Source organism: Podarcis raffonei, chromosome 16 (assembly GCF_027172205.1).
Source record: "Podarcis raffonei isolate rPodRaf1 chromosome 16, rPodRaf1.pri, whole genome shotgun sequence".
NCBI lineage: Eukaryota > Metazoa > Chordata > Lepidosauria > Squamata > Lacertidae > Podarcis > Podarcis raffonei.
Window position 1 is genome coordinate 26263495 of NC_070617.1, and position 17219 is coordinate 26280713.

General features: G+C 47.1%; 1 protein-coding gene across 1 annotated transcript; it reads left to right on the forward strand.

The window, feature by feature from the left end:
• Window positions 1-6526: 6526 nt before the first annotated feature.
• On the forward strand, window positions 6527-17219 carry UNC119B (unc-119 lipid binding chaperone B). The gene is made up of 5 exons (XM_053368295.1): window positions 6527-6758; window positions 9918-10031; window positions 11010-11118; window positions 11898-12070; window positions 13178-17219. Exons 1-5 carry the CDS (start codon window positions 6557-6559, stop codon window positions 13288-13290), a joined length of 711 nt encoding a protein of 236 aa, XP_053224270.1. The 5' UTR covers window positions 6527-6556; the 3' UTR covers window positions 13291-17219.

Sequence of the window (17219 nt, forward strand, 5' to 3'; positions counted from 1 at the left end):
ACCATTCGTGCGTTATGATCCTGCATATTTAACTTCCTTTTTGACAGCTGCTTATTTCTGGGCCCATTTGGGACTGACAGATAAACAGAACTGCTAGCATGTCATGAAGGCAGCCTGATTCCTTTAGAATTGCAGGATTCCATCCCAGGCAGGGCATCTTATGTCCTCTGAGGGTCAAAGCAGGGTGAAGTGCAGGTTTAACCTCTCCCAGAACAAGGCTAGAGTTTAAGAAAAACTGCAGCTAGTACAGGGTTCAAGCAAAATGGTGCCACAGGAGAAGAGGACCATGCAGCAAGTCCTCTGCCTGCCAGGTAACTCATTGCTAGCGTTGGCCTTCCCCAACTTATTGCCCTCCCTCCAGATGTTTTGGAGCCCCACTCCCATCAGACCCAGCATCCTACGACTGTAATGGCTGAGGCTGATGGAAGTGGGAGTCCAGAACATCTGGAGGGCAACAGTTTAGGGCCAAGTTCCTACTACCCAGTAGGAACTTACAAGCCCACTTTCATCCCCTTTTCTCTCCAGCCCTGTACCTTCTTGATTTGAGGACACTGATGGGTACTAACTGCCTCCCTGAATGTGTCTTGTGTTCCCATCTGTTTCATTAAGAGGGAAAGAGACCATTTGATGTAAGGCAGGGCCTGAAATGTATGCAGTGTGGTTGAGCAGGATTTGGTGGTGTGGTCAGAAATTGGTCCTTGCTGCAAGAGCACTTGCACGCAGTGAGGAAATGATGTGATTTTGTTTCTCTTCCCTATAATCTTGAAGGTTCTCAAAGGCCATAGAGCAGTGGCTGACTCAAACGCTCTCCCACTAGAAAAAGATTCAGTGAGAGGGCTGAGATTGTCTTGAGAGTCCCATGCTTGGGATATGAAAAATGATCTGGTCACTTTGCCTACAAAGACACCCTTGGCTCTAGTTGCTGTGCAATGAAAAGTTTGGGTTTGCCAAATGCTGCCCTTGCTTTGGGAGATCTGAGAAAGAGCTCCTCTGATAAGCTTGCTCTTTTTGAATTAAGTTGCAAAAAGACAACTTGGGCGCTTTCTTCCTTTCCTAATGTTTGGCATCTAAGAGGTAGCAGTGAGCTGCACTATTTTATTTTATTTTTATTTTGGAGGACGTTGCAGGTGGAAACCGAAGGAATGCCAAAGTTGAATCTTATGTCTCTCCATCTTATTTGTGCCTTCTTTATTTTTCAGGTAGTGAAATGACAACAGGTTCTGCTTGTAATGAAGCTTCTGTTCTAAGTAACTTCTGTTTCCTCTTTTTCAAACAGACAAATGTGTGTGGGATGGGTGGGAAAGCTGTCTCCTGTGAACCAGACATTCCTCATTTACAAATGCAAAAACCGCGGGGAAGTTCAGCCTCTGTGCATTTTACTCCATGCATTGTCAGGAAATGCTGGTGAGCTAGGGAGAGCTTCCATTCTTACAGTTCAAGTTTAGTTATGCTTCAGAGAAGGCAAACTGGCAGGTGCCACAAAGCACATCTAAACCTGAACTGTAGAATGGAAGCTTAATTCCTCAGCAATTCCAAATGTCTTCTCAGTAGAACCCTCTGGACCAGCCTTCGCCAACCTGGTGCACTTCAGACACGTTGAAATACATCTTGCATCAGTCCCCAATGGGAATTTGTGCTCCAAAACATCTGATGGGCACCAGTTAGCAAAGGTTCCCATAATATAATCCCTAACTATTGGGCAATCTGGTTGGGACTGATGGGAGTTACAGTTCAGAACACCTAGAAGGCATCACTTTGGGAAAGGCTGATCTGAACAGTCATTGATCGAGACTATCCTGATCTACAGCCGAGACTTGGCATCAGTTCAGAGCATGCATATTTATATTCGGTGCCTGTCAATGGTTGGGCTTTCAGAATTGTTCTACCCCTATGTTGGATTCTTGTGTTGCAGGTACTGGGTTAGAGCAAGATGGTAGAAGAGGAGCATGGGGCCAGCCTTCTGCCTCCCAGGTGATTTGATGTTAATGTCCAGTTCTACAAGACACTGGGATTTGCTAGCACTCCATGATGTGACAGCAGGCAAGACTTCCTCCCCAGCACCTTGCATTGTATTAGCACTAATACATGCCCTCCTGGCAGGTAGAGCAGGTTGGCAGAAATGCCCTTTCCTGTGCTGGGACACAGCTATGAGAGTTTGCTGTTTTGTGAGGCAGTTTCAGACTCCTTCTGATAGGCACCATCTCTTACAGCATGTTGGGAGCATGTTGTTCCCATATCATCCTGAGATCACGGTGCAGTCATATGATTGCATTGAAACAGAATCCTCTTTAAGTGCACCATGAATCAAAGCATCCAGAAAATGAGATGAAGCTGTTGGATCAGGCAGCCTGGCTTTATATATGCTGAAGAGAAAACGAGGGTCAGGACTTGGGAAAGAAACCAGTCGCAAAAGTGTTAGGGCAGATCCACACCTGTACATTTGAAGCACATGACTTCCTCCAAAGGGTCCTGAGAACTAGTCCCCCCCCCCCTCACAGAGCTACAAGTCCCAGCGCCTTTAAAGTCATGTGCTTTAAATATGCATTGGAGGTCCTTTAAATGTATGATATGCATCTGTTCTTGGTCTCCCAAGACATCCACAAGGGTAAAATCAACTGTGAGCCTCTGAGCCTAAGCTTCTTCCAAGGATAGCGTTGGATGCAGATTAAAGCATTGCTTCTTTCTTCAGTAATGATTGTTCAACATAAGCTTGCAGGGTCAAAATACTGTCTGAACTTGCAGTTGTTCTCTCTCCCCCCACCCAATGGGGAACAAGAGGAAGTTTTAGTCAATAGACTATTGTCTTGGGGTCTGGCACTTCCTGATCTTAGCTTAAGGAAGAAGGAGAGTGTGTTTAAAGGCCACTGGAACTCATGACCATTGCAGCAGCAGCACCAAAACATTTTCATCATGAACGCAACTGCTGGCATTAGCATAGAGCAGTCTTCACCAACCTGGTGCCCTTCAGATGTTTGGGGCTATATCCTCCATCAGCACAGCTGTGCTAGCTTGAAGCCGATGGAAGTTTTAGTCTGAAAATCTGGAGGGCACCAGGTTGGGTAAGCTGTTGTAGAAAGGATCTCTGCCACAGATGGGGAGATACTTATAGTTAAACATTAGAGAAATGGTTTTGAAGAGATGAGATTCTTTTATGGGGTGTTGCATATACTTTGTCCGTTCAGAAAGGGCCAGTGTTGATCAAATGCTTTACCACCACCCCTTTATTACTGTCCCTTCTTCCCCCCTGCCTTGGGCAGATGCTTTATTCTAACAAACTGAAGTGCTTTCCACCCTCCTATGGATGCTTTTATGTTCTGGTACCTTGACTATCTCGCAAAAGATCTCTCTCTTGAGGAGGAAATCGCGGGTGTGTCAGTGTTGTCTGCAGTTAAGGAAAGGTTTTACAGAAACGGTCTGCCTGCAGCCTGTTCCCTTAGAGGCTGACTGCTTTGTACAGGTCTAGAAAGACAGAAAATCTCAGACCCAGAATTTTTAAGGCATCCTTAACCGCAGCCTCTTTCCAGAACTCGTGGGGCAAGTTGCCCCAGTCCTTCAGGTTCATCACCCGCTCCCCCACAAAGCTTCCTGACTGCCCAGGGAAACCTGGTGTCTGAAGGACTGAGTGATGGGAGGGGAGAAAAGCAGGAAAGAAGACTAATAGTAGGGCCAGCTGGGGAGGCTTTAAAAGGCTATGCATGCCTTCTTTCACTGGAAAAAGTGTCCGAAAAAAACGAATAACTTGTGTCATGAGTGCAGTGAAGATCCAGGAGCAGGTTAGTGGCCTCTGAGGGACTATTTTTGTGCTCCTTTATTGAACACATCCTGGGATGCTCCTGTGCCTTTCACATTTACATGGGGTGATCTTTGGGGTGCCTTTAGGGAGTGCCTTCTGTTACTCCAGAGGAAAGGCCATTTCCCCCCCCCCTTCCTAAGCAGGTAGGGTCAAAGTTAGACCCCTGTCCTGTCCATCAGTTGTTCATCAAGATTATACTCTTTATCACTGTTAAAGCAGGTGGGAACTTTGAACTCCTGCAGTTTTCAGATGATTGAGGCCCATCTTGCTTTACCGTGCTGGGCTCCTATCAATCTCTCCCACACCACACGTGAAGCTTGGATCTGTGCCCCTGCTTACTTATGAGGCATTGGTGTGCTTTCAGGCAGCTGATCTCCTGGGCTCTTAGGACAAGCCAGATGTAAGCTTGAAGGTTACAAGCCTAAGCTTTATGGAATCAGTTTCTGTACTGGTAGTTCTGTAACTTCAAAGTTAATTCCTGATTTTGAAGGAGGGTTGTGTCTTTAACCATCTCTTGCTTTCTATGTCTAATCATCTGCAGCTTTTCTTCTTGGTGTATGTTTTGTTTTTGAATAACTTTGGGCAAAGGGTAAAAAGCACAGGTGTGTGTGTGTGTGATTGTACTGGCTTTGCAAAAGGACTACCCCCAAAAAAAATTCCTGGGGAAGTGGAACAGGTATGAGTGAATTATTCTTGCTTTATTTCTCTTCTCCCCTGATACATTTAGCTGGTTGGGTTTTTTTAACAAATAAAATTTTCTTGGGTTTACTTTTCTTTCTCCCAGGATGTCTGGTTTCAGGGGAAATGTTCAGAAATCTACTGGCTGGCAGTTTTAACCAGCAGTGTGTTTAAAAATAAATAAAAACAAAATTATATTGTCACTCAAAGGAACTGGCGTTTTTCTTACAAACAAATAAATAAATGAGGGACATATTTATGTCAGAGACAATGTTCATAGCTCTCAGCTGTATGGAGCCAGAGGCTTAAACTGCACTGCAGCAGCTATTGCAGGCTGGCAAAGAGACTTAATTTTTAAAACCCCATCACCACAACTCAGAATTATTACAGCGTCCGAGCAACACTGCTCCTGCTTCTGCTGAAAACTGCCCTGTTGCTCATCCCTATGGGTGGTGGCATCTCATTTCTCTCTATTCTAGTGGCTTGTGCATTTAAACTTTCCTGATCCTGAGAGGCTCATGTGTGAGTTGGGCGTCCTATTCCTCCACATCAAATCCCATTCTGTGAATGGGTGCAAGCATACATTTAGTAAATAGTGGGTCCAATTTTTAAAAAGGGGAAATGTATTTTGTAGAGGGTTTGTGATAATAAAGCCGCAGCTGGCTGAATTCTGTTGTGTCACCTTAGATTGGGAAATAATTAGACCGCACCCCCCAAGCACAGGAAAAGCAGAGACGTCCATTCCTACCTGTCCCTTAAATCTTGAATTGGCCCAGTGGCTGGGCCTTGTCCAATTCTCTCTCTTGTGCCAAGGCCCTGGGCATGATCGATTTGTGATTCATCATCCCCTCTTCGGAAATATTTATTTTGTTATGCACTAGAGTCACATAATAGAGCTTGATTTAAAGTGGGCTTCACCATCACCATAATTTTATTTCTAGCTTCATTTTTTAAGAAGAGAAAAAGCAAAAGATGGAAGGTGAAACATTTATTTTTTTAAAAAAAACACAAACAACCCAAAACACCCCTGGCTGCCATGTCATAGGGAGGGTGAGATGTGAGTGCCCAGTCAGCAGTTACTGAAAGCCAGTGCTGGTATCACAGTGTGCAGAGTTTTGTTACTTCAGCCATTATACCACATGGAGAAGAGAAATCTGCTGCTGCCCAGCTGCTATTTGCAGCCCTAGATGACTGTCGGTGGGTTCTTGGTGGTGGCCCAGAAGCAGCCTGCCTGGCCGGAGTTTGCAGCCCTCCAAGCCACTCTGGCCTTGTCTGAGCTGTGCTGCGTTGCCTTACCAGGCAGAGTAGGCGGGAGTAAAAGGACACAAAAATGTGCATGAAGCTTGCACGTGCTGATTTGCATGTGTGGACGCAAACGTAGAAACAATGACTCACAATGAAATAGATTTTATCCTAGTGGGGAATACACTTAATCCGCCTTGCCATAGCAAAAGAAATAATAATAATAATAATAATAATAATAATAATAATAATAATAATAATAATATTTGTCTTATATATACTCCGCCCATTTGACTGGGTTTCTCCTGCCACTCTGGGCGCCTTCCAGCACAGATAAAAATATAATAAAAGTCAAACTAATTAATAGCAACTGAATGGGTAGTTACAAGGCCCCTTTCTGGTCCGCTTTTTACAGAACAGAGGACTGCTTTTTACAGAACAGAGGACTACGCGCGGCTATCTTTCCCTATGAAGCATTCAGCTGCGGAGGAGGATACTCCTGCAACATTTTGGTTTCGCTGCCTAAAATCCGTCTTACGGAGATTTGCCTGCCATGTCCAGGTACGCCCCAAACCGCTTCGCGCCGCGACTCCCTTCCAAAACCGCAACATCCCCTCCGCTGTCCGAGGAACTTCCTTCCGGAGTGCGCATGCGCACGGCGTCCTTCGCCCCACCCACCATCCCTACCTCCCACCAACGTGCCTCCTTTGGCTCCGCCCTCCTCGACCTCCGTCAACGGCGTCCTCCTGGCCACGCCCCCTCGCTCCCATAGCTACGAAAGGAGGCGGCGGCGGAGGCGGCAGCCATCTTGGCAGCGGCGGCGGCGGCGGGCCCGACGGGGCGATGAGCGGCTCGAAGCCCAGGGTGGCGTCGGGGGCCGGCGGGGCGCTGAGCCGCTTGCGAGGCCGGAGAGGCTCCGGAGACGCGTCGCCCGCGGTCGTGGCTCCTCTGAGGGCCGCCGTGTTGCCCCGCACCGAGGCGGAGCTGCTGGCGCTGGACGCGGTCCGGCCCGAGCACGTCCTGGGGCTCAGCCGCGTCACTGAGAGTGAGTAGCAGGGGCGCCCCCGAGGGGGGCGAGGAGCAGCAGGAAGGAGGAGCCCCCCGGGCGAACCCCGACATTGTGCCAAGCCCCCTCTGCGCCCCGGTATCGACTCCCCAGAGCCCCCGCCCCACCCCAGTTCGTGGATTCACTTAGGTGGGCACCCATGTATCTACCCTGCCCCCCCTCTCCGTAGGCCAGGGGAATTGGGAGGGGTGGTCCTCACGCTCCCCCCAAAATCTTCTCTTGCCTCTGAAGGTTGCCCCTTCTATGGACTCTTCTGGGCACCCCAACATCGATTATGCTTTTGCTCTGAATACAGTGATACCTCAGGTTACATACGCTTCAGGTTATAGACTCCGCTAACCCGAAAATAGTGCTTCAGGTTAAGAACTTTGCTTCAGGATAAGAACAGAAATCGTTCTCCGGCAGCAGCAGGAGGCCCATTAGCTAAAGTGGTGCTTCAGGTTAAGAACAGTTTCAGGTTAAGAACGGACCTCCGGAACGAATTAAGTACTTAACCCGAGGTACCACTGTAGTCATGTTCTTTTTCCAATCAGGGCGCAGGAAATTGGGAGCGGCGGAGCACATTCTCCCTTTACACGCCCGCTAGCATTTTGTTCCGAAGAAACCTCCCTTTAATGGCCCCACCGGCTAGACCCATAAACTAGGGCCCCCAAGTGTCTGTTAGGTTTCCATTTCCTTCCTGTCCCTGAGCGCAGGAAATTTGTGGGAGACAGAGCATGCACCCTGCTTTCTTGTTTCACTCAAAAAAATCTATCCCTCTATTTGCAACTAAGAGAAACTCAGGATATGTATATTTAACTGCTCAGGGCTTTGTCTAGCCCTAGCTGTAAGGCTGACGCAAATAAAGATTCATTCATTCATTTAAAGAATTGATATGGATAACTTCTCACTCCTGGGTGCCCCTGAAACTAGGAAACCCTGAGTACACCATCAGCTTTCTATGTTGCTGCTGCCACCCACTTCATGTGCGCAACCTCTCTAGTTACTTACCAACTAGCCAGTCCCTTTTTCTGTCAGAGTAACTCCACCAAAGACGCAAAAATCTGGGAGCCCCAAGGCACCCTAGCACCACCCTGCCGCATATTAGTATATCAGGTACTCTGAAGAGCATTTCCATCCCCCCCCTTTGAATAATCTCTTTACTCCCTCTTACTTAATACAGTACTTTCAATTAACAAGATGGTAATAGCTTCCCTATGCTTTTCTACTTGCAGAACTGTGAGCACACCTGAAAGTCATCACTGCAGTCATAATTCTGAATAACTTCTTTTCTTTCTGCCGTCAGTCTTTTCTGGCTTAGAATGACTTTCTCTCTGCAGTCTGCCTACAATCGTGGAAATACAGGGTTGCCCTGTATTTAACAACTCATGTAATAACCATAGGGTGTTCCAGTATAACGCTAAAATGTGTTCTGTCAGTGCAAGAATTTCCACTTGTGCATCAGAACTTCCCTACTTCTCTCCTCTCCCCCCCCCCAGCACACCCCCTAAATCTGTTCCTTCAGAGTAGATATGGTGAGAGCATAGGGAGATGGAGAGGGAATTTGTGATGTAAACAGAAATCCTTGTACTAATGTAATGCATTCAATGGGTTCCACTCCATACCAGGAATTCCCTGCAGGCCAATGACCAGCCCATTCCTCCTCTGAGTCCTTTCTTTGATTGATTGATTGATTGATTGACAGATTGATTGACAGATTGATTGACAGATTGATTGATTGCATTTATACCCCACCTTCAATCCTAGACGTACGTTAGTGAGTTATTGGCCAAATGTGAGCTTCATGGCTGAGTGGGGATTTGAACCCCGGTCTCCCAGATCCTATTCCAACACCCTAACCACAACACCAGGGACCGCGGGTGGCGCTGTGGGTTAAACCACGGCGCCTAGGACTTGCTGATCGGAAGGTCGGCGGTTCGAATCCCTGCGACGGGGTGAGCTCCCGTTGTTCGGTCCCAGCTCCTGTCAACCTAGCAGTTCGAAAGCACCTCACAGTGCGAGTAGATAAATAGGGACCACTCTCTGGTGAGGAGCGGGAAGGTAACGGCGTTTCCGTGTGTTGCTCTGGTCCGCCAGAAGCGGCTTAGTCACGTTGGCCACGTGACCCGGAAGCTGTCTGCGGACAAGCGCCGGCTCCCGGCCTCTTGAGCGAGATGAGCACGCAACCCCAGAGTCGGTCACGACTGAACCTGATGGTCAGGGGTATCTTTACCTTTACCTAACCACAACACCACACACTGGCTCTCCGTGTCTAACATTTTTCTCCACAACCAGTATGATAAGACAGAGGGCTGGTGGAGAAGGGACAATTGGTCCATCTAACTCACTATTGTGCACACTGGCGGGTTGCTCTATCCTTCCTTCTTCAATAAACCTGGGCAAGGAAAGGCAGTACAGTGGTACCTCGGGTTAAGTACTTAATACATTCTGGAGGTACGTTCTTAACCTGAAACTGTTCTTAACCTGAAGCACCACTTTAGCTAATGGGGCCTGCCATGCTGTCGGAGCACGATTTCTGTTCTCATCCCGAAGCAAAGTTCTTAATCCGAGGTACTATTTCTGGCTTAGCAGAATCTGTAACCTGAAGCGTATGTAACCCGAGGTACCACTGTACTAGCTTGTCAAGTGGCTAGAAGCCTGTGTTTTTGTGCATGCTTTATAGGAAGCTAGTACTTGGGGGGATGGGCAGGGAGCAGGCTAGTAACATTTATGGGCTTATTTGCAGTGTTGCCGCAATATCTACTCTCCTTTCTTTTATATACAGGCGGCAGCCATTTCGTGCAGGTGTTCCATTCCTGTCCCCCACACTCGTCGAAGGAGCACATTTAAGTGTGCTCCGATCCTGTTCTGCCTTCTTGCGGGTCCAAAAGGACCTGTGTGTCAGCGATCACACGTCAATTGGACTCACCTAAAATGGTGACCGCCTGTATATAAAAATGAGGTCCTTGGGTTTATGTATGCATGAAGCTTTATTTCTAGCAGGATGGACCCATCAGATTGGCAGTAGACCTCCAAGGCTTTGGGCTGCAATGGCTCTTCCCAGCCCTGAAGTCCAAGATCCCTTTACCTGTCTTGTCTTTCCCAAATGGTAATCCCCCACATGGGACTTCTCAGGTTTCCTTTTCCTTTGTCTCCTAGACTATCTCTGCCGACCAGAGGACAACTTTTACAATATTGATTTCACCAAATTCAAGATCAGGGACCTGGAGACAGGGACGGTGCTATTTGAAATTGCCAAACCTTCAGCTTTAGGTAAGTGGGCCCTGAAGAAGAAAAAATAGATAAAGTGAGAGCTTGTACATAAAGCCTAAGGTCCAGTCTCCGTCTAGAAATTGCTGGGATTTCAGAATCTAAATAGTTTCTTCTAAAGATTTGAATGATTTCTGCAATTCCGCCTCTTTTTCTCCTTCCCTCCCCCCTTCTGACATTAAAGTTCCCAACAAATATTTTAAAGAAGTTTGCAAATTTTCCATAGGGATTAGGAAGGCAACTCAATAACTTTTATATAAACTACTTTGCATGATATATTGCTCACCACTAATATAGACAAGCTGGTGGGAGTTGTAGTGCAAAGCATCTGGCAGACACCAGTTTGGGGAAAGGCTTCATTACATTTTCTCTTGCATGCAGTATACAGCACAATAGGACCCTGATACTGTTGTATCTAAACACCACCAGCTTTGCCCACCCTGCAGTTCAGCCCAGCTGAACTAACACTGTCTGTAACATGAATCAAGTCACCATCTTAGCACATCGCCAGCAGAGAGCTGCTTATCGCTATCATTGTTGTTATTATTAATTTCATTTATAGACCATCTTACGTCCATGGCCTCAGAGTGGTTTAAAATACATGAAGAATACTAAAATGCAAACAATTTCTGTTACAATCAATAACGCACAAAACATTAACACCAGTAGTGACCGTAGAGCAGTAAAAACAAACAAAGACACCACAGTGTGATTGATTCAGCATGCAAAATGTCACCAACCTGGGTAAATTAAACCTGTTCAACTGATGTTGGGGGCTCTGCATCAAAAGTGCTTGGTGCAGTTCTGGGAGTAGCAAGGTGCTGCCACAAAGAAGGCTCAAATATGAGCTTGGGTGGCAGGCCATGGTGGCCTGATGGGAGAATCTGCCCCCTTCCTGACAGGTGTGGCTGAGGGAGTGCCAGCAAAAGGTGTGCATGATATCTCATGGGTGACTTGCTTCTTAAATGTCGCTTCTTGCAGAGCAAGAGGACGATGACGGTGACGCCGGGGAGGTGGACACCAGCGCAGGGCGCTTTGTCCGCTATCAGTTCACACCTGCCTTCCTGCGCCTCCGGACAGTTGGCGCAACGTGAGTAGGAGCTTGTGGAGTGATGGGGGAAAGGGGGCTACCCTGCTAACCCTGTGACTGCAATCAAATGATTCTGAGATTGTATCAAGCAGGTTCATCAGCTCACAAAGAATGTATATTGGAGAAGTGGCTGTGCCTGGGGCTCGGTGTAATCTGTGATTCACAATAAAAAAAATAGTTTAAAAAAGGAATGGGTTGTATCCAGCTAAGTCCTACTCAGGGTAGGCCCATTAAAGGACCTACATTAAGTCTGGTTCATTAACTTCATTGGGTCTACATGGAGGAGAACCAACGCTGGGTACAACCCAATATATCTGCAACACTAGAAGTGGCATTGTGCAAATTGTAAAAATTCACAACATGCTTGATTTCACTTCCTTGTCACAACCCAGCCATCTTCATTATTTTGCATAATTTATTTGGCTAGTTGTGGATAGGAGCAAGGAGCCCTAGGCTTGTTTGCTGCAAACAGTTGTCAGTTGCTGAGATGTCATTGAGCGCTGCCACATTTTTCAAACATACCTTCACAATCATAGGCACTAGGAACTTTTGATTCTATTATTCTGTTTAGGAAATGAAAGCTGTTATCTTTAGGAACAAGTGCTTGTGAGCAGCCCATGTTTTGTTCCTGCAGGTTAGTTACAGCTCTGTCTGTGCCCATCACAGGCAGCATTGCCTCCAGGGCTGGGTCCTTGCAGAAACCAAGTTTTGGCTTCTAGTCAGGAGACCATCTTGACCACCTAACTGGTTGTTCTTCTCTTTCCCTCCTGTCTCTGCAGTGTGGAGTTCACAGTAGGAGACAAGCCTGTGTCGAATTTCCGTATGATTGAGAGGCATTACTTCAGAGACCGCCTTCTCAAGAATTTTGACTTTGATTTTGGCTTCTGCATCCCCAGCAGCAGGAACACTTGTGAGCACATCTACGAGTTCCCACAACTTTCAGAGGACCTCAGTAAGTATCTCTTGTCTGACCCAGAGCTGGTTCAAGACCAGCCTGGTCTCCTCCAAGTCATTTTGGACCATAAATCCCATCTGCCCCAGCCACTGCAGGCTGCAGAGTGGGGTTGATGGGAGTTGTAGTCCAAAATTGGAGGGCATGACGTTGAAGAGGATACAGTAGACTTTGCTTCAGTATCAGCTACCAAACGTCATGCATTGCTTTAAACTTTTCAAACTGAGTTGTACTCAGAAGCCGGTTGGTAGCCAGTGGAGTTCTTGTAGCGCCAGCAATAGCTGTTCAGTGTTCACTCGTGGTTAGTAACCCAACCGCTGTATTCTGCACTAACTTTGCACAGTCTTCAACCTGACCTAACCTCTTCCTGCTAGCTGCTTAAGCTGTTTTTCACAAGGAAGAAGATAGGGCCAAACAGAACTTCACACAGAAATCTTAAGTGTGAACTTGATAGATTTCAAATACCATGCCTTTTAGAATTGTGGCCACCACAGCCTAAAAAGAGAGAGAAAAGTGGGGAGTATTGCTGCTAATTTCAGTTTGAGTAAGCACAGCTCACTCTCGTCAAAAGATTCCTCATTCAGGGGAAGAATGTGGTTACGCAGAAGCACTGAATTGGTTGACTTCTCTGTTCGTTACAAGCTCTGGGTGTTAAAAATATGTTTTAGAAGGTCATAGCAACCTAGAATTGTTGAGTTGGAAGGGATTCTGAGGAACATCTAGTCCAACCCCCTGCAATACAGGAATATGCAGCTGCCCCGTACAAGGATCAAACCTGCAACCTTCCAACTGAGCTATTTAAAACTCTTTTTTTGGAAATTTTAATTGGATTCTTATTGATGTGTTTGCCACCTTGGGCTCCTTAGAGGTAGGTGCAGGATATAAAGTCAATAAATAAATATTTGCTTTCCATTCACTGGCTGCACTTATGTAGTTCAGTTGCTCTTGCACGTAAAATAAGCGATCTCATGTAGCACATCTCAATTTTTTAGTAAGTGGTCAGCAGGGGAGTTGTTACATATAGAGATCTCCTTACGTGCTATGTTCTATGGCTGAGGCTAACTGACCTGTCTCTTTCTCCCCCTCCCTCTCTTTCGCCCCACGCAGTCCGTCTGATGGTCGAGAACCCCTACGAGACCCGCTCAGACAGCTTCTACTTTGTGGACAACAAGCTGATTATGCACAATAAGGCTGACTATGCCTACAACGGAGGGCAGTAGCCGCCGCCGCTGCATCCCCCTCCCCCCCTCCATTGGACTTTGCACTACCGCCAGCCATCCTGGTCACATTGGAGGAGAGCAGGGAAGCTGCCCTGGACTCCGAGGCCTTTTGCGGAAAGCTCTGTGAGGCTCAAGATGTGATGTTGAAGGGGCTGAGGTTGCAAATGGTGACAGTAAAGGAGCTCCCCTGGCAAACCCGAAACCTTTCCAGCCTTGTTGCTTTCTGGTCCTCTGCTCGGTCCCCAGTGGCACCTGGGTCAGGTTACAGGTTGGACTGTCTGTTAAATGTTAAACTGATGTAGCAGTTCTTGTAGTTTGGCGCACTTAGCCTGTATTTCTTGTATGTTCTTCCCCTTTCCGGTGGGCAAAGGGTCCTCCGACACAAAGCTGTTTCCTCTTCCAGATAGCCCATGAAACGTAGATAGCAGGTTTCCCCCCTTTGGAGGAGTGTGGCAGGGCTGGTGAATCACTTTGGCAAAATCAGTGACCCAGCCTGTATGATTGACTGTGAGGGCCCACCATTCACAACCAACCGAAAAACAAAACAAAAAGGAGGAGAGGTGTTGTTGTTTTTTAACGGATGCTCCAGATTGTGGCTTCGTTCTGTGGTCTTGAATGTTCCTTAAACGCTGTTGGGTACCGGTTGGCAAAAAAAGGCCTGCGTCCCACTGTGAGTCTTTGTGAGGTCTTTTGAGGCCTTTTCTGCCAACCAGCTTAGGGGGAGGGAGACTGAGATGAGAATTTCAGCCTGAACACTCCACACACTTCTCCATCCTGCCTTCAGTCTAGGTTCCGTTCTGCATCTCAGTTTTGCTCTTTTCCTTGAAAGGAGTGCAAAAGGAGGTGGGCAAAGGTTACCGGGAGCTAGGAATTGCCTGGTGGAGCCTGTCCAAGCAGCAGGGCAGATTTTCCCAGGAGAAATCTTCTGTTTGTTGTCTCAAAACGTATTAGTGTAAGTAATGGTGGTGTTAACCAGCTTGTATTGCCTGCCTTGGTTTGTGCTGCCGTTGAAGTGGGCTCCATAGGCTCCCCAGTGCAATGAGATGTAACGGAATCAGCATGGCTGTGAAAATAAGGGACTTTTCCCTCTTGAAATCTGTAGCTCTGAGCTTTTACTGGCTCCATTTAAATGTGTAGGAAACCAGCCAGCTTTTGCTGCTGAGATGCCGCTATGCCTGTTGGTTAGGTAAGGAGGGAGTACTGGATGAGGGCCTGGGGAGGAGGGTGTGTATCAGCCAGGGAAGCAGGAATCTTGCCCTGAGGCGGCTGTCGGCAACTACAAAGCAGTATTTTTGTTGCTGTCGGACTCCACTCCCAGGCCTTTCTCTCGCTTCAAAGTTAAGCTGGTGTTCAAAGGCCTTGCAGTCAGGGGCCGGTTCTGTGTCAGATGCTAATTCAGCCTGCACGGGAGAAAGCCTTCCAGGCTCTTGAGACTAGCCCTTTTTGGAGGGGGGTGGAGGCACATGCACATTACCCTGAAACAAACCCTTTTAGAGAGGGGAGGAGGATAGTTACAGATTAGAGCGTTTGTAGGAGGCGAAACGCAAGAGGAAAATGGCTTGGACTCTTTAGCTGTAAGGTAGGATGTTCTTAACCACTCCCAAAATATTGGGGATGTAATAAAGGTGAAAAGGGCAGAGCTTTTTGTCCCTGTGTAGCCAAGTTTGTGGGTTAAAAGAAAAGAAAACCCTCTGTATTTTTGTTCTTGTTTTCTTCCTAACCTGTGATGTTCCAGCTCCTGCACTGTGTGGCCCAGTTGTCTCTACCGATTGATGATGGTAGTCAGTTCTGCTGCAGTCCGCTTGATGCTTTCCACAGAAAGGTGCCTTTTCTCCCCATGTCCAAGGCCACATTCCCAGAGGAACAGTTGAGGGAAACACTTCCTCATTCCACAGGAGGAGGTGGTGGTGCTATGGGGTTCCAGAGTCAATGTGATTAAAAACACCAGGTGCCTTTTAAACATCATTCTTACTGTTGCTCAGGCTCCTTCCGAGGACGTCCCGCCTTTGCTTTCTTACGAATTTATCCCAGGAGCAGTTGGGAAGGATGGGCAGCAATCTGAGCCAAGAGCAGGTACCGTACTTTGCAATAAACTCCCAGCTGCTGGCCCCCTTCTCTGGGCTCCAGATTCTTCTCTTCTTCTCCTTCTCACTTCTTCTTTCTCAAAAACTGAAACTCTCTGCCCCCCCTTCCTTCCGAGTGTTAATGCTCTGTGTGTCCTTTGTAAGCTCCCATCTCTTCAAGAAGAATCACGAAAGCAGAAATGGGGCGAGGGGCTTGCTTGTTAAATTCTGCCTGTTGCTGCTTCTGCCTTGCGGGACCAAATATGTGAAATGGGGAAGGAAGCGTGGGGCAGCGAGAGACAGGTATCCTGATGCCCCAGAGGATGTGGCCAAATGTGTGGATTTGAGCTCTCTGGAACACTTTGTGCCAAGAGAGAGAGGGGCTCTTTGAATTACCCCACCAGATAGAAGATGAACCTGCCCTCGTCCAGCCGGCACTTTTATCTGTCACTCATTTGGCTGCTGCCCCTTGGGACCACATGCTGCATTCCTGTGTGGAAGCCTGTCTCTCCCTCCCCCACCCCCTGAGCCATCTTCCTGCTGCACTAACACTGCATCCATGGGTTGCATATGGAAGAGGAGGGGAAGGGTTTGCTTCTGCCATGTTGACCATAGTGTTAGTGCAGGGTGGGGGGGGGCTAGATACAAGAACAGCATTTATCCAAAGACAGGGGCACCTAAATTTATAACTGGAATAGATGGGCCATCTCCCGCAAGCGATTACTTGCCATTGGAAGGCGTCAACAATTTGTTCTTCCTCCCCAGCCATAACCTGAGGGACGGGGGCTTTCTCGTGGCCTCTGCTAAGTTTGGCAGGCCATCTCCCTGGCTTGATTTCAAGCCCTTGTCTTCCTCTTTGCATGCCCTCGTCCCTCTGGAGAATTGTTAATGAAACTGAGCCCCTCCATGTTGAATAAACCACACAGGACACTTGAAAGCAAGAAGTGTCAGTGAGGAAGGGAACTGGAAATACATTGACTTCTGTATTGTATGCAGATTGATACTGATGACAGGTTTGCCATGAAAAGTATCTGCCTTAAAAGCATTAATCTGTAAGGTTCACTGTTGCCCTCCAATGGTGTTGACAGCGACTGCTTCCATCTTATACTCTGTGGCTGTGCAGGCACTGAAGTCCTCGCATTGCATTGTCCGCTTGCCCCACCCTAACTAATGGAGAGACCTGGTCCATAACAGGGCTGCTCTGTTACATTTCCCATTTGGTGAAGCACCAGCAAACATGTTTGGACCTCCTATGTATTTTTTTTTAATTAATGGGGGTTTTTATAAGGCCATCAGGCCCAGGCAAGGGGATAGTTTTTTCTCAGTCCCACTGATTTTTCAGAGATGTTCCTGGGATGACTGGAAAAAGAAAACTGTTTTCTGGTATCCTGTGATCGGTTTACCAGCAGGAAGAAGAACATTTGCAGGACTGTGACAAAATGCATCTTTCTCCAGTTTGTCTCTGAATTGGCCATTGGAAAGATTTCCCCTGCAAGATTTGTTTTTAAAATAGGGCTTTCTATTCCATTGTGGTCTTGCCTGACAATAATATACCCATTTTTGGTCTGTCTGTGTGCATCTGTGACCGTTTGGAGAGTGGCAGGTTGTTCCTTTTAAACTTGTGAATTCCAGAAAAGAGATCACGGACGTTATATTTTTCTGTCAAGGTATTTTTCCATAGAGGATGACAGGAGTGTCCCAAGAAGTCTGTGTGACCATTACGATCACCACATTGAACCATCGTCATGCTGTTGTCATCTTGTTTGTCTCCTAAACCTACAGTATACTAGCTGACTCGTTTGTATAAAATGTTACTTTGTTGAAAGCAATAGTAATTAAAAACAAAAAAGCAAAAAAAACCATCAA